The following is a 21,487-nucleotide window of genomic DNA, read 5'->3' on the forward strand; positions in this document are numbered from 1 at the left end:
TAAGAGGAATCCTTTTGCTTCCTCCGACCCCCTCGCTTCCGCTCCCGTTCCCACAATGCTGTGCGGCTGAGCGCCTCCGAGCCCGCGGGGACGCTGTGGGGGGACCCCGGCTGAGGCGGCGGCGGCGGCGTGGGCTGCGGCGGGCCCGCGGCGTCGGGCGGTGCGGATGTCGGGCTGGGCGGACGAGCGCGGCGGCGAGGGCGACGGGCGCATCTACGTGGGGAACCTTCCGACCGACGTGCGCGAGAAGGACTTGGAGGACCTGTTCTACAAGTACGGCCGCATCCGCGAGATCGAGCTCAAGAACCGGCACGGCCTCGTGCCCTTCGCCTTCGTGCGCTTCGAGGACCCCCGGTGAGGCTCCCGCGCCACCAGACCGCGGACCCGAGGCCCCGGGCCCCCGCCTTCTCCCGTCCTCTTCCCCCTCCCTTTCCGCGGCCTCCCCTCCCCCCTCGCCGCAGACCCCTCACGGCGCCCCCGGGTGGAGGCTGAGGCCTCCTCTCACCGCGGGGCTCCGGGCCGTCCTTTGCTCCGTCGTCACTTCCTCTATTATTATTTTTTTACTTTACTTAAAAACACAAAAGCTGGGCCTTAGGAGGGCCCAACCCCGCGCAGACCGGCCTCTGGGATGGTACAGATGCCCATTCCTTCCCTCACGGCTGGACAGGCACTCTTCGGGGGAAGTGATGCAGGGCTTGGGAAGCTTGGCCCCTGAGCCGGCCCGGGAGAGGACTCGGTGAGGAGAAGAAGTAGTCGGTCGCCTTCCCAGCCCACCCCTCCCCCAGCTGGAACCCGCCGTTGGCGGGGCGCGCAGTGCAGGGATGTGGGTGCCTTTGGAGCGCAGAAAGGGGTCTCTGTGATGGAACAGGTCTCCCTCCATCCACGCGCGCCCCGCCTCAAAATGCCGGGGCTTTTTCTTATAAAAAGCATCAGGGATTTGGGAAAACTTCTAAAACATTCTGGAGGGCTCTCTGAGTTCACTCTTAATCTAGTGAAGGAAGCGCCGCTAGCTGCTAAGGGCCCCAAGGATTTGGAAGCTCTCCATCCCGAAACCCAAAACCCCCAAAACCGGCTTGAAGGAGTCTTTGTGATTTTGCGAAGAGGGTCGACCCTTGGGCCGGAAAAGGCTGGGAACTTTCAAAACTGCGGTTGGTGGTTCTTAGAAGCCATCTCGCTGTGCTGGTTACTACACTTGGGGTAAATAGGAGCCTGCTCTCTGTTTTCCAGCATCGTCTCAGGGGGCGCTTTGCCTGGTCTGCGACCTTCGGGCTTCACTGCAAGGACTGACCCTGAGGTGTCTTGCCCATCTGGTGTGGTTGTACAGGCAAGGAGAGCCTCTGAGGATGGGGAGACAGGAAGCACCCTGAGGCTTTGATGGTTGAAGACTCTTGACAGAGCTCATTCCTAGCGTTTTGCCATTTGCCTCAGAAATGGAACTAGGCGTTTTCACACCTAAACTGGAAAAGGTTGCGCCACTATTAATTAGATAACAGTCCTAGTTGTTATGTGTCATGTATCATGCTATGTATCATTTAGCATTTTCAACAACTTGTAAGGTAGGCACCGTTAACCACATTTTATGGATAAGGAAACTGAGGATTTAGAATTGATAACAGAAGGCTACTAAGGGAAGATAGGATTTGAACCCCCCTGTTCTGCCCTTTCAAATACAAACTTGCTGTGTGATATGCTACATTGTCATCTCGTCCTTCATTCCTTTCATAATAGAAGAGCTATCTTTTCATACCACTAGATGCCAAGTTTCAAGCAAAGCACTGCGCACACAGTGTCTTAGTTAATCCTTACAAAAACCCTGTGAGACAAGGTTTCTCACATTTAGAGATGTAAAAATCTTGATCAAATACTTACCCAGAGAAACTACTAGTAAGTAGCCAAAGAACGATTTGAACTGAGGTCAGTTTGTGTTCATAGGCTGCTCGTAAACTCTTGCAGTTCTGCCACTCTTCCTCTGTATTATGAACATAGCTAGGGTTGAACTGGACGTGGTCCTTGTTGCTTTTAATCCTGTGACTAGAATCTTGGTAAACGATTATGCGCCTGTGACAAGTGAATGATGCCTTCATTAGTATGTTTTCAGCTCTGCTTGTGCTCCCAACCTCTGAGGGCATTCTTTCTCCCATCAATACTGGAAGAGCGACTTGGCATTCCTAACTCTCCTAGAGCCCTAGGGAAGACTAAAAGTATTACTTTATTGGATATTTACCTCTTTCGGTGAAATTGCCCTGAGTGGTTTTGACAACTTAGTCCTCCAAACCATGCTGAAAAGGTACACTTGAGGGAATCCCATATTCCTAACAAAACACTAATTTGCATTTGTCTTTTGAGCTTTTATCTCTTTCCCTCTTCTTAAATGGGTTTTTCTTTCTATAGACTTGATGGTACTAGGCCTTGAGGGAGAGTATTAAAGGAGTAGTGTGTGGTGTGCATTTTGAGAAACAGCTCACCACGGTTAGAAAAACACTTTCCTTGGCAAAATCAATCATCTGTCAACAGTTTATTTTCATCTGAATTAGACCTCTTATAAGTAATCTATTTATTTATTCATTATCATTTCATACCTAGAGAACCCTGTGTGTGACAGCTATAAAGTTCTATCCCAGTATCATTAAAGGTTTTCAAACCAAAGCAGTAGGGTATCAAGCTTTGGGTTTTTTTTTCCTCACTCAAAGTTTCCTTTTTATACTTGTTATTCATGCCCCTCATGGGGAAGTCATTCTGCCTTCCTGAGCAGCACTAACTCCAAACTTTTCTTTGCAGAGATGCTGAGGATGCAATTTATGGAAGGAACGGTTATGATTATGGCCAATGTCGGCTTCGTGTGGAGTTCCCCAGGACTTATGGAGGTCGGGGTGGGTGGCCCCGTGGTGGAAGGAATGGGCCTCCTACAAGAAGATCTGATTTCCGAGTTCTTGTTTCAGGTATGTTCCTTTCAAACTGAATGAGATAATGCATGTAAAATACTTAGCACAGAGTCTGACCTCCAAGAGATGTTATTCTTTAGTGCATGGGATATGTGGGGTTTCCTTTTCAATAGCCTACGTGCAGTGACAGTCTGAAGCTCTACCAGTGAGGCAGGTACCTTACCAATGAAATTGTACTGATAGTGCAGCCTTGGTAGAACATAAACTTGCTTCTTATAAAGGAGTTTTCTAGTGTTGAAAGGGAAGATGATGATAAAATCCCTTGAGCTGGAATTCTAAAGACATTTTCTTTTGGAATGTGCCCTGCTATCAGACTTGCTAGAAAGACATTCCAGGAACCAGATCTGAACATATTACCCATCCTTGAATCCTAAAATAGGCCAGATTTTATGGTGGTTTTGGAATTATGTAGAAAAGAAAACAAACAACTTGGAGTCTTAGGGATTGTATCGCAAAGTATAGAATGAAATGTCTAGTGTTGACAAGTGATGAAATGCTAAGCTCAGAGGTTTATGCATCTTTTTGAAATAGTTAACACACTGGTAAAGACCTGGGGCTGGGGCCTTCTGCACGCAATGTTACCGGGCTGTTTTAGGGCCCTGGTGGAGTGAAATGTATTGAGGAACCTCGCACCTTCTTAGACATGAATGTCATACAATCACAGCAGGCTCCCGTGGTGCTTAAGAGTGATACTGTCAGTATCTGCCTATCTGTGTCCCTTGTAATTTTTTAACCCCAGAACTCTATTCCCTCCTTCAGGATGTCATACATATCTTTTTTTCTCTCCATGCTGCTCTGAAATCCTGCTTAGAAAACTATTAGGAAATGGCTGCAGTCCTGAGCTGTGAGCGGTAAACACAGCCTTTGAGAGCAGGAGCACATTTCCCTTTCATGACATCAGGTAGGGTTGTATGACTCCCGACTAGTTTTAGCGTCTGAGTCTTACCTTTTCCCCTACTGTATTGAAGAATGTTGGTGATCTTTTAAGAGGTACTTTGTCTAGTTTGTCAGTCATTCTTACCTACAAGAAACTTGAGGTTTTTGTTGTGTTACTTCAGTTACACTTTGGTTATCTTACTGGATGGTTTCAAAGTTCCCGTGTCCTGGGAACCCAGTCAGGCAAGAAATAATTGGTACTGATAAATTTCATAATGGAAAAAATTAGAACTCAAAGCCTTGGGAGTTTGTTATTAATTATGAAGCACAAAGAAAGAGAAGCTCTGAATTCTTAGAGATACTAAACCTGTAGTGGGATGGACTTCTTGCTTTGTTGAAAAGGCTTGGTCTCTGGAAACTTAGCCTAGGCCCAGCTTCTTATGGTGGTTTACCACACGTACTTTAGTGCTTTTCTCTGGTTTTGTGTCCCTTATCAAGATTTGTGATATGAGGACCCTCAGGATTTAAGAGTAGTGATTGATGAAGAAGGGACCCTAGGTCTTGATGGTTCTTAACAGGCAGTTAACATGGATGAAGGATGTGGCCTCTTCTCTTACGTTCTCCGTGCCTAGGACTCCCTCCATCAGGCAGCTGGCAGGACCTGAAGGATCACATGCGAGAAGCTGGGGACGTCTGTTACGCAGATGTGCAGAAAGATGGAATGGGGATGGTTGAATATCTCAGAAAAGAAGATATGGAATATGCCCTGCGTAAACTGGATGACACCAAATTCCGCTCTCATGAGGTGGGTCCCCACCTTCTGTTGAGCTTGTACCCAGAGCACTCCACCTGAAGCTGACCTGGCAGAAGTAGCAACAGGCCATGCGCTTGCATTTGATGACCGCACAGTACCATTAAAGATCTGTCTTAAGTGGACAAAGCCAAGGAAGTCATCATGCCTAAGCCCTTCAGGGTCATAACAGAGAGGAGTCTGCAGTCATGGTATTTTTAACCCGGAGAGAATACCTGTGCAGTCTGTCATAATGTGGTGAGCTATTCTGTGATAACACCCTTTTCACACCTGGCTTACTCTGCAGTGTCCCTCCACAAACCTCATTATGGCTCTCCCTCCTCTGGGTCTAATCCTGGCTCTGCAGGCCAGCCTCTTCGTCTCAGCCTTTCTGAGTACTGCTGAACTGTCACTTCACTGTGCCTTTCCTGAAGCGGTGCAGGAGTTAGTGTCACTGGAGCCCTTGGCATTTTCTTGTGGTTCATTACCTCACCCTGGGGACTCAGCTTTTGATGTCCTTCCTTTCAAGAAGGTGGCTGCTGCTTTGGGTCTCAGTCTAATTCAGATGGTGATTGTTCCTTTGATACCATCAAGACCAGATACCAGACCACCAGTTGGACATTTTTTTTCTGGTTATCCTATCCTAACTTGCTATGGGGTTTAGGGATGTCTGGAGACATGAATTTCTTTCTGGGCCTGTTTCTTTTTCTAAGGATTCATATAATTCCCTAACTTTATGGCTTGGAGACTGCATGGCTAAACAATGCTTTTGCTCAGTCCTATCCTCTAAGACTTGAATTTGGAGCAGAAACAAAACAGCACCTGATCCTCAGTTATGCTGCAAAATAGGGCCCCAGTAAGAGTAAATCACATTACTAACTTCACTGAGGAAAGAAGCATCTGGCTTCTTTCATCTTAGCATCTTTAGATCTGAGAATGTTGGCTGAGGACAAAGTGCCTGGAGACAGGCCAGCCTGGACATGACTCTGCTGCTTATTAAAATCTTAGCTAAGCTACTCTGAGCCCTGGTTCCTCCATATGCAAAATAGTTGCAATAATAGCATTGTCTTACAAGACTTGCCAGGAAGCTTAATTATGAAGATAGTTAAGCATCTAGTCCAGGTCCTGACACCTGGAAGGTGTTGAATACACGTTAGCTCCTTCCATGGGTGCCTATCGAAAGATGCATATGTGAGGTGGCAGGGGACTGAACTGTGTTTATGACCTCTGAGATCCTTTTCAGTTCTCAGATTCTGAGAGTGAGTGGCAGTAATTCAGGTATGTTAACAGTAGTAGCTAGTATTTATTTACCATGTAATCGAGTTGCCATTTATTATTTGTGTTACCTTGGGCAGATGGTACTTAGTTTTCCTCATTCTTGAAGTGGACAAGTAAGATTATCTACCTCCTGCACCGCTGTGAGGGTTGAATGAGGTAGCATTGTGCCAAGCGAGCCGTAGAACTATCAGTTAGGCAGCCATGTTAGTGGTGGTGTGCTTTATTCTTCTGGGTCTTATTTTTTCCTTTAATTTTTTGTTTGAATTTCAGGGTGAAACTTCCTACATCCGAGTTTATCCAGAGAGAAGCACCAGCTATGGCTACTCACGGTCTCGGTCTGGGTCAAGGGGCCGTGACTCTCCATACCAAAGCAGGGGTTCCCCACACTACTTCTCTCCTTTCAGACCCTACTGAGACAGGTGATGGGAATTTTTTCTTTATTTTTTAGGTGAACTGAGCTGCTTTGTGCTCAGAATCTACATTCCAGATTGATGACTTAGTGTCTTAGGAAATTTTTTAAATTTTTTTTTAAAGGAAATAAAACTACATAATTTCTACCAGGGCCATATTAGCAGTGAAACATTTTTAACTGCAGAAATTGTGGTTTTGGTTCAGAAACAAGTTGTATATTTTTCACCCCTGATTATGGGAAAAAAATCAGTGCTGTGTCTTTGTGGGTTGCTCTTCTATGGAGATCAGCAGTTACTGTGACTGAGTCGGCCCATTCTGTTTAGAAATATATTTTAACGTTTAGTAATTGACACGTGTGGTTGTCCTTGATTACGTTTATAGATTTCACCATATAGGCACACTAATAAAAAAAATCAAGTGGTAGCAGCACTTTACACCCAATGGGTAAGAAGCAGGAGTAGATTATTTTATCTAGGGGATAAAGATAATTGCTCTGATGGTGGTTTGAGAACTTCAATCCCAAGGGCAGGTTCAGGGTTCTCTTACAATTCAAGGGCAACCATGTAAAGCAAGCAGCTTTAAAGAAGAAGATGCAGCTTTTAAAGCAAAAGGGAGCTTTGCAGATAGGGGAAGGGAATGGGAAGACTCAAAACTGACTTTAAAGTGGACACCAACATACAGAAAAAAAAAACCCTCTAAATTCTGGTACTATCTCTTTCACTCCTAAATCTGTCTCATTTGTCCTTGGTATCAGAGCTTTAAAAACCAACCCTGAACCAAACCCCACTATCTTGGATTCTGTTCAATTCAGTAATCATGGGGCAGGGGGCCTACTTTGTTGCAGGCTCAGGGCTATCCCCAGCCACCCCCCCCCCAACCCAAAACACTTTATTGAAGTATGGTTGACCCGTAAAAAGCTATACTTATTTAATGTTTACAAGTCAGTGACTTTGGGGTTAAGTATACACATGAAATCATAACTATGAAGGCCATAAATATATCCATCACCTCCCAAAGTTGCCTCCCTACCCCTGTTACCTTAGCAGAAAGTCAGCCTTCTACTTGGAACAAAGTGGGTACCCAGGAATGAATTCAGATGTGTTCAGTAAAGATAAAAGGCTGCTCAAGTTGACAGAAAAAGCACCTAAAAATGACAGCTCAGGTTGTCACATAGTGATCAGATGCAATGTCTAGCAGTTACATAAATAGAAAAATTCACTTAAATGCAGTTTGGTAGACAGTCTCATGGGGAGGGGTTAAAGTCTTTCACACCGAACAGCCTGTGAGTAAATACTTGATCCATTTCCTTGGGAATGGCAACACCTACTTCCATTGGCATCAGGAACTCATTGCCTTGTTTTTGCTAGATCTTTCCCAGTTGTCTTCAGAAGAGATAGTTACTAAAAAATACTTAACCATCAGTTTTTTTTTTCAGATGACTGGAGGAAGTGGGAACATTAGTGTTTATAATAACGAAACAGTCAGTGCACTTCCATGTGTTCATAAAGCACCCCTCCCCAGAATAGCTACTCAGCGGTGTGAGAAGGGCCTTTTTCATCCAGCTTTGACCAAGAGATATTACCTGTTTGAAAACAGTAACAAAAAAGAATGTTATAGCTGAACTTGCTTCCCAATTGGCTCCAAACTGAGCTAACTTATCACATAGTTTGTCATGAAAAATAAGCAATAGAAATGTGTAGCTACTATCCTGTTTCTGTAACTATGAGTATCTGAAAGAATCACAGTTCTGAGTGATGCCTAATTAATGCACACTTCAGTAAGGAGCAGAGACAGGTTGGCCAGTCATTTATATGCATGTAGGAGAGGAGACTGCGAACTCAGTTTCTCCCAAGAAGCAAAGTCTGACACAAAGTTCTATTTGAGAACTAGCATATGATCAATGAATATGTTTGCTGAAACAGCAACTATCAGACTCTTGAGATTGAGAGATTATAAAATCTTATTTCTCTCTACAGTTAACTGAGGTAGTTTAGTTAATCAGAGGCATGATTAAGAGCTGAATTCACAAATTTTTTAGCTTTCCTTCCCATCCTTGCTTCAACCAGAGCTTTCCTTTAACTGGTTGGTTAGACTTGATCAAAGAGTTAATCCCTGAGCTGGAGGGCTGATGTTTGTCTCTGGAGGCTGCTCAGAATGGTTCTTCTCTGAGGGGATCTCCTGAACTTGAAGTTGGCACTTGGAAAGCCATCTACCTGAGTGCTCAGGCTACTCCCATCCCCAAATGTCCAGAAGGGTGCAGGAGCTCTGAGGACTCACCTACCTGTAGAGGAGATAACAGTTCAACCCACTTAAGGTCTGAGTTTCATCACTGACCCAGAGTTTTCTTTCAAGCTTCCATTTAAAATAGTTACAGTGAGGTTTAAAGATGCAAATCTCCACACTAGGGGTTGCTAACTGATGACTCACAGGATGCATCTGGCTTGCAGGTATATTATATTTGCATGGTATTTCATTTTTTAGTTGAATTAGTTCTCAACACTTAAAATATGGGAAATAACACACAAAATGCCAGATTTCTAGGTTCTCTTGGAAAATGGGCTCTCATTCCTGCGTGGTGCTGAATGAGAAGTAGCACATGCCAGCTGCCCCCTTAGGCTGAGCTTGAGCTCCAGATCTGCCGCTGTCCCTAGAAGTGACTGTGACCCATGGAGTCTACTGCCACCTGTATGTATGTTATATTTTTTTCATTGTTAATACATGTGGCTTTTAAAGAATTATTATTTCCAGTTTTATTGAGATATAATTGACATATAATATTGTATAAGTTTAAGGTATGCAACATAATGATTTGATACATGTATATACTGCAAAACGATTACCATAATAAGATTAACATCCATTATAATTTTTCCCCTTGTGAGGATTTTTAAGATCTGCTCTATTAGCAACTTTCAAATATACAATACAGTATTTCTATATAAGGTGACCATGCTATACATTATATCCCTAGGACTTAATTTATCTTGAAGTTTGTTATCTTTTGACCACCTTCATCTGATACCCACATCATACTTGTCAGAGTGCTTTCACATAGCAAATTTGGGCCTCACAGTTCCTAGTACGTTCTTAATTTACTGTGGGACAGTCTGTTAAACCATTTTGGGCAACACATACCTGGGGGGGCCACAAAATACTCCTCCACAACTCGATGGGAGTTTTGTAGTAGTTCTTCAACACAGTTGCCTTCTACCACATTGTCAGATCGCAAGTACAGACATCTACAAAACCAGAAGCTTAAGGTTACTGCCTCAGACCAGCTTCTAGGGATGAGTGGAGAGGGTCAAGAACGGGACAAGGGAGCAGCATATTCTGGAGTTAGGGTCACTGCTCAAAGATGGAGGAGCGATGTTCAACAGTAGACCAAATAACAGCCTACAGTTTATAGATTCTCCCCAAAACCCTGTGAGGTAAGTGGTAATTCCTCAGGATTGATACGTTCAGTAAATATTTTTGATGATTACTATGGGTAAGTTGCTTTGGTGGAGAGAGGTAAACTCCCACTCTTCCCAGGGCCTACTGGCTTCATTAAAGTATCCAGGTGACAAACTAGTGAAACATGGGTTGAACATATGTATGGGGATTCACTATTTTAAGCTTTAAAAGTCCATGAGAAGAGGCCTGAGCCTGTTCCAGATACTTGGGCTGAAAAATAAGTCGTCTGCTCAGTCACTGATAGGGGAGCAGCCAGGCTCTTTGTGCTTTGAGCCAGACACAGCCTGAGGGCCAAGCCTCCTGGGACAATGGGGCCAAGGATGTGACATGAACATCTGGGTAAAGGCTGCGTAGAGGGCTGACTTGTCACGATTCTTTTCTGAAAGGATTGTTTTTTATTTCTCTTGTGGCACGCAGCCTAGGAAGAGACATGATAAACACTCATGGTACAAAGAGTGGCAAGCTGGACTCTCAGGATCTGGCACTGTCTTAACTGTGTGGCCCTGAACAAGTATGATCTTTCCAGACCTTAAGTTTCTTGCCAAAAAAGTGAAAGCTGCACTAGATTTTTTTTTAAACCATACAAGGATTGGGCATTCATGCACATTTAAGGAAACGTGGAGAACAAAAATAAAAATCATTAGAAGGAAAAAGAAGGAAAAAAATTAAAAATCACCTGTAAAGGTGACCACTGGACTTTCTGGAGTTTATATTTCTGTTGGGCAGTGTAACAAAATGGCTAAGAGCTTGGGCTCCAGAGTCACAGCTGAATTCAAATGCTAGAGCCACATGGCCTGTATGCAAGTTACGCAGCCTTTCCATGTTATCACTTTCATTATCTGTATAAGGCTTCAGAGAATTGCTGGGAATATTAAGTGGAATAATGTTCACGGAGATCTGACAGTGCTGGGCCTGCGTTCTCATGGCAGGAAGAGGTGGGCACTAAATACCACCCGCTCCTTTCAGAAAGTCTACCTACCCCAAGCACACCTCAGTCCCCCCTCACTCGGAGAACACCTGTGCACTTAACCTGGGTCCTCATGCATGACCTGCCTGGTCCCTAGGGACTGGAAGCTGCTACTTGTTCCTGGGCACTTGGAGATTTTGATGGAATATGACTGCTGCAGCCAACAGGTGATTAAAGACTACTGCTTCCCAGCAGTGGGTAGCAGTTGATTTGTTCACTCATTTGGTAATCAGGTTTCCTGTGTAAGTGACATTTCTAAACCGAAATCCACCTCTAAATGTCATGCATTTCCACCTAATTACTGTTTGAGATGGAGTCGTTTCTAGACTAAATCCACACCTTTCTATGAATCGTAGGCTACTAAGCCCAGGGTCTCTGTAAGGGTGGCACACCAAGCAGACCCCTCACTTGGCAAGTCACTTAACTTTTCTTGACCTTGAAATCATGCATAAAATGCCAAACAGGACCAGATGAGCTCTTCAGGTGCTTGTCAATTACTGACAATGTCTGCCTCACCTCACCTTTCTCAGTCAGGGTTCTACTATTGTAGAACTGTTGAATTTGGTCCAGATAACGTTTTAATCAACTTCTGTGCATCTGGGCTAATAGTTACGTACCATCCTTCGCAGAATTGAAAAATAGTAACATGATCGTTCTGTGTTCTCCTTCAGATGAAAAACCCTGGTTGAGAAAGTTTCCAGCAGTGAATTAGAAATCCCTGCCCTCTAAAGCTCACAGACAAGGCACTGAAACCAGTAACTGTGGGAAATGCAGTAGTTAATTTAACAGTGGAAAGCACTGCAGCCGCATGGAGGAAGAAGCGCCTCTGTCGGCCCTCGCGCTGACCATTGGGACAGTTCTGCCGCTGTTTTTGTTTCTTTCTGCCTCTTCCCTGGAATCAGGCTGCCAGGAGTTGTTTCTCTGGCGCCACTCTACTTCCATCTACAAGTCTTTCCATTTATTTCTAGTTTCATGCAGACTGGAATTGAGAGCTAATTGATTTGGTAAATAAGGTTCTGAGGGACATCCTAAGCATTGAAGTATGTGACTGCAATCAGAGATGCCATCATCTGAGTCAGTCTCTGGATTTGAGATGAAAAAGAATAAAGTTTCTAAAGGCCGACTTGAGGTGGCATAGCTAGAGCAGTATTTGAGAGCAGCTCTGAGTTCCAAGTCTTGGATTCTCCTCTTACTACCTGTGGAACTTTGTCGAGGGTAACAACCTTCCTGAGCCTTAGTTTCTTCATCTTCATCATAAAAGGATAATAGTATTTACCTTTCAGGATTGTATCTGATAACAGATATAATGCATATAAAATCTTAGTGCCTGGTATGTAAGCACACTAATACTTTTTAGCTCAAAACAAGTGACGAGTTATTAATGTGCCAAGAGATTTCTATTAGCCAGTCAAGGCCTTTATAGCTAGTGTGACTATCACCTAAAACCCTTTTAACACTTGACTTAACTAGGTTCCATTTCAAATGTCAGTGAAGGCAGTATGTCCAAAACACGAAAATCCTACAAATGTCACACATTTGAAATGGAATCATTACCCTACTGGTTTCCTAATTTATGGCAAGACTGTAAATCGTTGAATACCAGGTCACTATTCCAATGACTGGATCCAAATCCCTCTTCAACCTTTCCACAGACTTCCCTGAGTAACAGTTGCATTTCTTTATAGTTAACCTCTAGATGACTGAGGAAACTGACTCCTCTTTGCACTTTTATTCCCTTTCCCGTAGATATTAATAAAGAATATTCAACAAACATTTACTGAGTGCTCAGTGTTAGAAGAAGATGAGCAGCAGGAGAGGGGCAGAGAATCAAAGATCACTTAAACAGATGTATAAAAATATGCTTACGGCTCTTTTAAATACCATGTGAGCCACAGGTCCTGAAAGGGAACCCGACTCGATATAAAAGAAAGAAACTTCCTTAAGGAAGTGGCAGCTGAAATCTAAAGAAAGGAGGTTAAGTAGGCAAAAAAGAGAAGTGGGTGGGATGAAGGGGCAGTAAAAACAAGAGGCCAGAATTCTAAGAAGGCTAAAGAATGGAGAGCTCTGAGGAATCACTGTCTTGAAGAAGTGGGCAGGGGTGTGGTTAAATGATGCCTCCTAGGTGAGGTGAAAGTTTCCTCCTTAGTCTAAAGAGCACTGGGGAGCCATCTCAAGGGCTTGGGTAGGAGAATGATACCAGATTTGTTTTGAAACACCGTAACTTTGGACAAATTGGTTAACCTCCCTACACTTAAGCATCACTTTACAAAATAGAGGATATGAAGAAATCAAAGACTGGAGTGAGACCATGAGGCTAGCAAGCACTTTACACGAAGGCTATAGTTACAGAGGAGGTGGATCTCCTACCAGCATTAATGGCAGCTACTCCCACCTGTAGTAGTTTTTTGTTTTTTGTTTTTTTTTTTTTAATTCCATCAGGAAAAGGCTAGGACAGAGTTGTAGACTGCCCCTATCTTTATGAACTACATACCCACCCTTCCTAAGAAATTGTAGTCCCAAACAGCAAACAAGTCTGCTTTTCAAAAAATACAGTCTCTTTTTAAATGTATTAAGATTTGGCAACAACTGGTAGAGGTGGGTAGAAGTTGCACCCTTTAAGAACAGTATTCACAGGCTGCTTTGTCAATGACCTGCCCCCTCTATTGCATTACACGACACGACTTCACTACTTGGGTTATTTCTCTGCTCTCTTACTTGTGTTTTTGAGTGCTAAGTATAAAAGGAAAAGTTAGAACTTCCCTCTGCATTTCCACTTTCTTTAACATTAACATTGTTAACAGTTTCTTGCATGCCCTTTCAAGGAACAAAACAAAACTTAATGCATACACCAGAATATATAAAATAGATTACACATAAATAAAGTATCAATAATATCACATACGATGTCCTGAACTTTGCCTTTTTTATTAAGTACATCTTGGAGACCTTTCTATATCAGCATATATAATTTCATTATTTTTAATTGCCAAATATTCCAGTGTATGGTGAGGTATTTAGCCACGAAAGACTGTTTCTGGGTTTTTTTGTTTGTTTGTTTCTTTTCTGTTGTTTTGTATTATAAGCAGATTTGCAAACCCTGGACGCTTGCGCACACATCATTAAGCACTTTCACAGATTTCCATAGGGAACTGCTAGGTCAGAAAATATGTGCATTTAAAATTTTTGAGGCAGAAATCCAGCAGTAAGCAAGTCAGACATGAGCTCACGTTCTAATAACAAGAAACAGTACAACATCAACAAAAATAAGATAATCAAGAAAAATATTAGAAGAAAACCCAAGAGGATAAGGAGTTAGTGACTGGAAGGGGAGAGGGTATTTGGTCAGGAGAGGCTAAAACCAGCCAAGAAGACAGGAACAGCAAGTGCAAAGATCCTAGAGAGGGAACGCATCCGGCGTGTTGGAGAAACAGTGAGGGAAGCCAGTGTGACTGGAGTGATACGAATATTATGTGGGAATGGAAAGTTAGGGAGGGACTCTAGGAAGCTGGGCCTCAAAGGTGAAGCTTAGCAGTTCGGATTTTGTTCCCAGTTACACTGGGAGGCCTCGAGAATTTCAAAGGGAGGGACAGGATCCATAATGAACAAGAGAAAGAGTGAAAGCACCTACCCGCGGGGTGACGGGGGGCAAGTTCTTTTACCACGCTAATGCTCTTTTCCCCTTCGTGAAGTGAGACACTAATCTCCACCTTAACTGGTAGCGAAGGCGCCACAGGCCAGGCTTCGAGGGCCGCAGCCGCGAGCTTACCTGTCCTCCAGGACTGACTCCATGGGCTCCACCCCGTCCGTGTCCACGGCGCGGAGCCGGTCGGCAAAGGCGATGGCTTTCTCCAGCCGCGCCACGGCCTCCTGGCTGCCGAAGTCCACAAGAGCGAGCCGCTCCAGGTGCTCGATCAGCTCGGCCGTGACCCGGCCACTTCCCTGGGGGGATGAGGCGGACGGTGTGGGTCACGGGTGGGGCCTGCTCCGCCTCCCGCCCCGCTTCAGCACCCGCCCGGGAGCCCCGGCCTTTACCTGAGGATCCGCCCCAGCGGAGGTGAAGCCCCGGCGCCGGGCCGCCGCCGAAGCCCGAAGGCCCAGGCACGCAGCCCGCGCCCACATCCCTCTCCTTCTCGGCCTCCGTAGTGCGTCCTCTCGTAAAGCCGAGCGACGCGTTTAAAAGTGATGCCATCCGAGAGCGCCGCCGCCGCCGCCGCCGCCATGAACAGCGTTGGGGAGGCTTGCACCGACATGAAGCGCGAGTACGACCAGTGCTTCAATCGCTGGTTTGCCGAGAAGTTCCTCAAGGGGGACGGCTCCGGGGACCCGTGCACTGACCTCTTCAAGCGCTACCAGCAGTGTGTTCAGGTGAGCTGCGGCCCGAGCCCCGCGTCCCCGGCCACATGCGTCGTGTCTTAAGGGGGTTGCGACGGGCAGGGTGAAGAAAAGCCTCAGGGAGACCTGTGGTAGTTCTCTCGCCTGCCATCACCACCAGGGCTGCCTGGTATCTCTCGAATAACAAAGTTAATTATTTTTGCAGCGTTTTACTTTTTATGGAGCCCAGTAACATTCTTTGGTTCATTTGGTGCTCAACCTGAACTTTCAACGTGGGCATACTTATTCATATTTTATGCATGGAACACTCACGGCCAGAAATAGGAAGGGATTAGTCGAAGGTCACTAGAATCAAGTTTCCTTGGTTTGCGGTGGTGTACTTTTCCACTGTTGCTGACGGGCGAGTCGCGGGGTGTTAGCCTCGCTGGCCTATTAGACATCATGGAGGGTCTCGTTTTGTTACAATCCCTTCATTGACTTATTTTCTCTCTAGGCTAATTCGGAAATTTTCATTCCAGCCAAATGAACGTGAAACTGTTTTGAATTGTAAGAATAGCCTGCGCAAGGCACTCCCAATTAGTTAACTTAAAAAACATCCTCAGAATTAATTCCAAGATGTCTTTATCCCCTATACAGATAGCAAAGTGAGACTTGCTCAGTTACATAGCCAGCAAGTCCTGGAACGGATTTCAACTTGTGTCTGTCACTGTAGAGTGGTGACACAGTTTAAATTCCATTTCTTAATTTTGATTCTTTCCAATCTCTCTGTTCTTACGTTAATTTCTTCTTAATCATATTTGTGTTGAAAAGTATGGGGTCTGAATCACGTTTGGGAATCTTTATGGTCCAGTCAGATTTACTTTTGTACTATTATATTTATAAAGTTTGGCCTTCAGGCTTCATGTAGATCTTTATCATGTGTTTTATTCTCCCATTAGAAAGCAATAAAGGAGAAGGAGATTCCCATTGAAGGACTGGAGTTCATGGGCCATGGCAAAGAAAAGCCTGAAAGCTCTTCTTGACCTTGACAGTCACCTTGAAAATGGACTCCTCGAATCAGAAAATTGAGAACTCTGGATTGTGTCAATTAAAGCTGTGAAGCGATCCATTTGATGAGTTTAGGAGGGAGCAGTTTCCTCATTGATATTTTTCACTCGTTAATGAACTGTCACTCTTTGCTTTGAGATTTCTGGCTTTGGCATCTCTGCAGAAACTCAACGTGCTAAATAATGTGATCATTTAGGATTGTGGTTGCAATACTTGGCCTGTGATGAGTTTTTAAAATACCTGATAAGCTTGTCAGGATGAGCAAGTTTCCCGACCTCTTGAGTTATGCTGCAAAGGACATGTACACTGTACTGGAGTTATTGTCCATGGAAGCAACTGCTTAGGATCTCTTTTCTCTCAGGGAGCTTATGCTCTGGAAAAGGTTCCCAGCACATTTTCAATAATGCTTGGGAGCAGAGTTTTACTTTTATATAGTAACTTAACTGTTAAGATTGCTGGTGGACTGGGTTAACCTAGAGGAAGACAGCTTTTAACAGTTCCCTGCCTTAACAAATAGTGTCAGATCTCACTAAGATGTGAAAGCTTCAAGAATTCTGCAGTGAGCACCATACTTTCATAGCTCATACTGTAGTTCAGAAATTAAGATCCTTGGAGTAGCTATGGAGGATTATCTTATATTGCAAAGACTTGCTGTTGCCAGCTTTCACCCTAAGTTGATGAGTTAAGTTAACTTGTATGTCATAAAAATGCCAAAATGCTGCATCTGGTTAAATGGGGGAGAGAAAAGTTTGCTTTATTTTCCTTGTCTGCTCCCCCTGCCCTGTAATGTCTGTAATTATGAAGCTGGAATAAATTTCTATTATTTGCCCCTGGAACTCAGTGCACTTTATGGAAGTTATCACCCTGTAATTCCACATATCCCATGTAGACACCGGGGAGAGTTTTACATGTTTTTATGATTTAAAAATGAAGGTTTACCTAAGCTAGGTAGTATGGTACAGCAGTTGGAAACCTCATTGATTTCTAAAATTTCCACAATAAGCTACACAAATACCTTCTTTAGAAGTTTACATACTGGCACACACACAAAAAGTCAGAATGAGGTGAGCACCTACGTACTTTTAGAATGTCATGTAGTCTCCACAACTGCAAATCTTGAATGATTTGGTTCTGTTTTTTATGTGCCTATATAGTGTGAAACTTGACTTACAGAAGGCCTCGATTCTATTATCTCCTCTTCACTTCATCAATTAAGAATTTCATATTTAACGTGACCAGCCCTTAATGTCATTATAATACATTTTACATTGATTATTTTGACAGGTTAAGGTCCATTATACTAAAGATATTTGGAATGCAGCTGAGGGAGAAACCTGGAGTTAAGTATATCTGTCCTGAAATAAGACTGGCCACAAGCCAGTCAAAACCTTATATATAGCCTCTCGAATCTTACCACAAAAATGTCTGGTTGAGCCTTGAGAATAAAACAAATATTACTGTAATTGCTAATGAAGGAATAATTTTTTCTGATTGTTATATCCAACTATCAGCTACTTCAAAGGTTTTAAACTGTGAAGAGGAAAATCTTAATTGCTCTTTAACAGTGAGTTTGTAACTATTACTATTGTTTCTCCTAAATCTTATGGCTACAGGAAGGTTTTAATTCCAGAAACCAATAAAGCCTGTACTACATGCAGAAATGTGTCATACTGCCTTTATTTCTCCAAAACTTCCTTCCAGCCTTTAGGCTGCTGATTAATGACCCAAGATGAGAACTTGACACCTATGGAAAAAATTATGACTATAGGGAGTATTCTGCAGCAAAGGCTGGTGTCTTTGCCATCCAGAGTCTGCCAGGACCCAATTTTGACCCTAAATTAGATCTACTTATAGTCTCTGCTTTACTAAACTTCAGGCACAAGAAATCAAGGACAGGCCTGGTACACTGTTAATCAGAGGTCTGAACTGTACCTGAAACAGCAGCCACAGATCTTCACTGCAGAAACAGAAATAACATTCATGCTAATTTCTGAGGGAAAAACACCAAGGAATGCAACTCCAGCTCACGACTAAGTCATTTATTTAAGCCATCTCCTGCTATAAGCAAAGGGACGGAAGATCAGTATAATGGTCATCACTGGATACAAGGTGAGCTTAAGGTCCCATACACTTTTCTGGTCCATGTGTGCAGAGTAATGGTCCAAACCAGTGCTGTGGTCCCCCCTGGGTAGTGGTCCGGGTTCTCTTCATTCATCTTCATAGCCAGTTGGAAGCGGATTCACATGAGGGTTATGGAATAGGGTATGGTTACCATCTCCCCAGGGAAAGGGCTGTGGAGTGAACACGTCAATTAGGCAATTCCAGAAAATAGTTCCGAAATAGCACTGCCACAAGCTGCTTAAAATAGGGTAATACATTAAAAACAAAATGGAAATTGGTCCTTTAACTGCTGACATATTTCAGTCCTCCCATAACTTAAGGGAGCTCTTATAAATTACAGGAGAGCCCGTACATTAGACCGTAGGAAAAGCAAGCTCAAGTTCATTACTCAGAAGCCTCTCCCTGGTAACTGTATATCAGTGATGTGTTTCTGAAAGTGTAATCCTTCCATCACCTGTCCCCCATCAGAATGGTAGAGGTGAGTACAGGGGAGGAGATGCTTACTTAAATGCAGGCTCCTGGACCTGAAACAACTCTCTGGATTGGAAACTGCAACTTACTCTCATTTATTTTGCACACTACTATTGAAAAGCATTACTCTAGGGCAGTGGTTTCCAACCCAGGATGATTTTGCCCCTCTAGGGACACAGGCCAACATCTGGAGACATCTTGGGGAGAGAGGCAGTACTACTGTCACCTAGTGGATAGGATGCTGCTAAATATCCCATAATTTACAGGACAGCCCCTCACCCAAACAAGAATTAACCCAACTCTAAATGTCAACAATACTGACGTTAAGAAACCTTGCTGTGTGCCTTCTAATTCTATTGTACCGGGGTGGGGGTGGGGGCTCAAAGATTCTGTCTGAATCTAAGAATTGAGGTTAAGTTTCCGTGAGGCCAGTCCTACCTGGGCTGAGTGAGGTAATATTAAAGAATCAGTTTCTAGGGGGAGGTGGGTATAGCTCAGTGGTAGAGCACATTGCTTAGAATGCACGAGGTCCTGGCCTGGCTTCACTCCCCAGTACCTCCAGTACCTCCGTTTAAAAAAACAAACAAAAGAACAGTGGGGGAGGGTGTAGCTCAAGTGGTAGACCACTTGCCTAGCAAGCATGGGGTCCTGGGTTCAATCTCCAGTACCTCCTCTTAAACAAACAAATCTAATTACCTCCCTCTCACCCCTCCAAAAAAATCATTTAAAAAAATCAATTATTAAAGTGCTCTTTCTAAAAATAGTTACAGCAAGAAAACAAATGATTATATTTGCATCAGTAGCGAAAGAATGAAATAGTTGGGACGGTAACTAGCATAGAGGTGAGGAATAGATGCTGTCAGTCTCTTCATTAGCTGCTAATAGATACCAGATGCCCAGATCTTAGAAAGGTGAACCACCTTCCGATTCTGAAAGTCTTAAGAGTTCCTCAAACCTCCAAGTTTTGTACAACCGACAACTGTACAGTATCAGAGGGCAAAAGGTGGAATGACTCAGGGAAAGGAAAGCTAAAGGACACTTATCGTATGACAATGAAGAAAACTTAAGACATGACACCAGAGTCTCAAGTTTCCCTCCCGTAAAACCGGAGAAAATAAAATAAAAATGTTTGGGAGGATTAAAGGAGAAACAACACACCCGGCTCCGACGCTTTTAGAGAATGAAGAACTAGGGCATTTTGAATGAAAGGTGAACAGACACTAGAAGAGACTGCAGGGGTACCTTGGACCTGACGCGGAGATGGGGGTAAGCGATGAACTCGGGCCTCTCCTCCTCTCCGTGGTGCGACTTCAGGAAGACGTTCAGCATGCTCACTCCGACCCCGGGGAGCGCCACGAAGTAGGTGAGGGCCTTCCACATGCGAGCTGAGGAGGGGGCACAAACCCTCAGGCCCAGCGAGCGGGGACCCGCCCGGGTCTCACCTCCCTCCCCCAAGGCTTCAAACCAAGGTCACGGTCCTGCCTACCCTCGCTCGAGTGGGACTGAGACCCGCCCCGCGACCCCAGGCCCAGTACCTGAGCCCTCCTCGCCGTGGGCGCCACTCGACATAGGCCGCCGCAATTGCAGCCGGGAACGACCTAGCAGGCCAGAAACCCGGGACGCAACCGCCGCCATCTTCGACCTGGATCTCCGCAACGCCGGAAGCGGAAACGGAAGGATGTGCTGTAGGGGCGGGACCACAATCTCAAAAGGAAGTTCCTATTGGGCAGCGCCTTTTAATCCAAGGAGCCTGCGCACTGTCCTCCTGGCCGAATTCGAGAGCTCCAAGCCGTGGAGCTGGAGGGAGCGTGCATGCTGCATTTCCCCGTGCCCTCCCTTCTCCTTAAGCTCAGCACCCTGGTGAGGTTAAGCGGAGAAGAAAGGTTTGCGGAGGACACCCTGGCATCTGGGATCACTCCCTTCGTTGAAGTCCATGCACAGCAACAGGAGGTTCTGAGCACAAAACACCAATAGCGTTCTAAAATGCCATCTCCCCTCCTCCCCATCCTCTGACTACGCTATTTTTTTCATGGCACCTGGACATAATAACTGTCATCATCATTATTATTTTGTCGGCATCAGAGAGTTTATATTCCATCAGAGGAGACAAAGAGTTTGCCATTGCAGCATTCCCAGACTCTGGAATCGTACCTGGCGAGTAGCAAGTGCTCAACACAAATTTGTTGAATGAATAAATGGGTGAGTTAATGAATGAATAGCGACGGGTAACAAAAATTGGCATCTGTTATTTTTTATCTCTACACTTCTTGCCCACCATTCATTTCTTTTTTCTTCCTTCTACTCATCTAAAAATTTTTTAAGTTAAAAAATAGATACATAAGATAAAATGAAAGTAAACTTTTTGATCATAGGCTCCTTTAAGAATGTAATGAAAGATATGAATCCTTTCCCCACAAAAACTGCACCTGCTCCTAAGTACACATGGTTTAGCAGACAATGTTGAGGGGAAAAGGTACCATAAAGTATATCCGAAAACCCTCTAAGAATCCTTGTGCCCCAGATTAAGAACCCCTACATAGTTCTTAATTTTTAGTAGAGAAATAAACAGAGATTCTAGCGTGGGAAGACTGGGTTCAATTTTGTTTCTGTCCCTTACAGCGGGTGTGACCTTCAGCAAGTTAGATAAAATGAATGCTTTAAAGTCCTGCAGTTTCACAAAGACAAAAATTTAGGTCATATTACTAGAGTTTCACAATCTGATCCGGCATTGGATCTTTCTTTCCTTGAGTGGCCTGGATTTTTACATGTTATGGTGTAATCAGGATCATCAAATCCTTA

General features: G+C 44.2%; 4 protein-coding genes across 4 annotated transcripts; 2 read left to right on the top strand and 2 right to left on the bottom strand.

Annotated features, from left to right (window-relative positions):
• Positions 1–30: 30 nt before the first annotated feature.
• On the top strand, positions 31–6,647 carry SRSF9 (serine and arginine rich splicing factor 9). The gene is made up of 4 exons (XM_010969587.3): positions 31–354; positions 2,779–2,939; positions 4,451–4,623; positions 6,157–6,647. Exons 1-4 carry the CDS (start codon positions 167–169, stop codon positions 6,298–6,300), a joined length of 666 nt encoding a protein of 221 aa, XP_010967889.1. The 5' UTR covers positions 31–166; the 3' UTR covers positions 6,301–6,647.
• Positions 6,648–7,199: 552 nt separating this feature from the next.
• Positions 7,200–14,876, bottom strand: GATC (glutamyl-tRNA amidotransferase subunit C). Its single transcript, XM_074356236.1, has 4 exons — positions 14,750–14,876; positions 14,484–14,656; positions 9,433–9,536; positions 7,200–7,879 (listed from the first exon to the last, which is right to left on the bottom strand). The coding sequence occupies exons 1-4, from the start codon at positions 14,834–14,836 to the stop codon at positions 7,824–7,826; spliced, it is 420 nt and encodes a 139-aa protein (XP_074212337.1). The 5' UTR covers positions 14,837–14,876; the 3' UTR covers positions 7,200–7,823.
• TRIAP1 (TP53 regulated inhibitor of apoptosis 1) lies at positions 14,761–17,757 on the top strand. The gene is made up of 2 exons (XM_010969585.3): positions 14,761–15,082; positions 15,988–17,757. The coding sequence occupies exons 1-2, from the start codon at positions 14,900–14,902 to the stop codon at positions 16,069–16,071; spliced, it is 267 nt and encodes an 88-aa protein (XP_010967887.2). The 5' UTR covers positions 14,761–14,899; the 3' UTR covers positions 16,072–17,757.
• Positions 17,758–18,120: 363 nt separating this feature from the next.
• Positions 18,121–20,383, bottom strand: COX6A1 (cytochrome c oxidase subunit 6A1). The gene is made up of 3 exons (XM_010969584.3): positions 20,224–20,383; positions 19,931–20,073; positions 18,121–18,387 (listed from the first exon to the last, which is right to left on the bottom strand). Exons 1-3 carry the CDS (start codon positions 20,321–20,323, stop codon positions 18,304–18,306), a joined length of 327 nt encoding a protein of 108 aa, XP_010967886.2. The 5' UTR covers positions 20,324–20,383; the 3' UTR covers positions 18,121–18,303.
• Positions 20,384–21,487: the final 1,104 nt, after the last annotated feature.

Source organism: Camelus bactrianus, chromosome 32 (genome assembly GCF_048773025.1).
Source record: "Camelus bactrianus isolate YW-2024 breed Bactrian camel chromosome 32, ASM4877302v1, whole genome shotgun sequence".
In the NCBI taxonomy this organism is placed as follows: Eukaryota; Metazoa; Chordata; class Mammalia; order Artiodactyla; family Camelidae; genus Camelus; species Camelus bactrianus.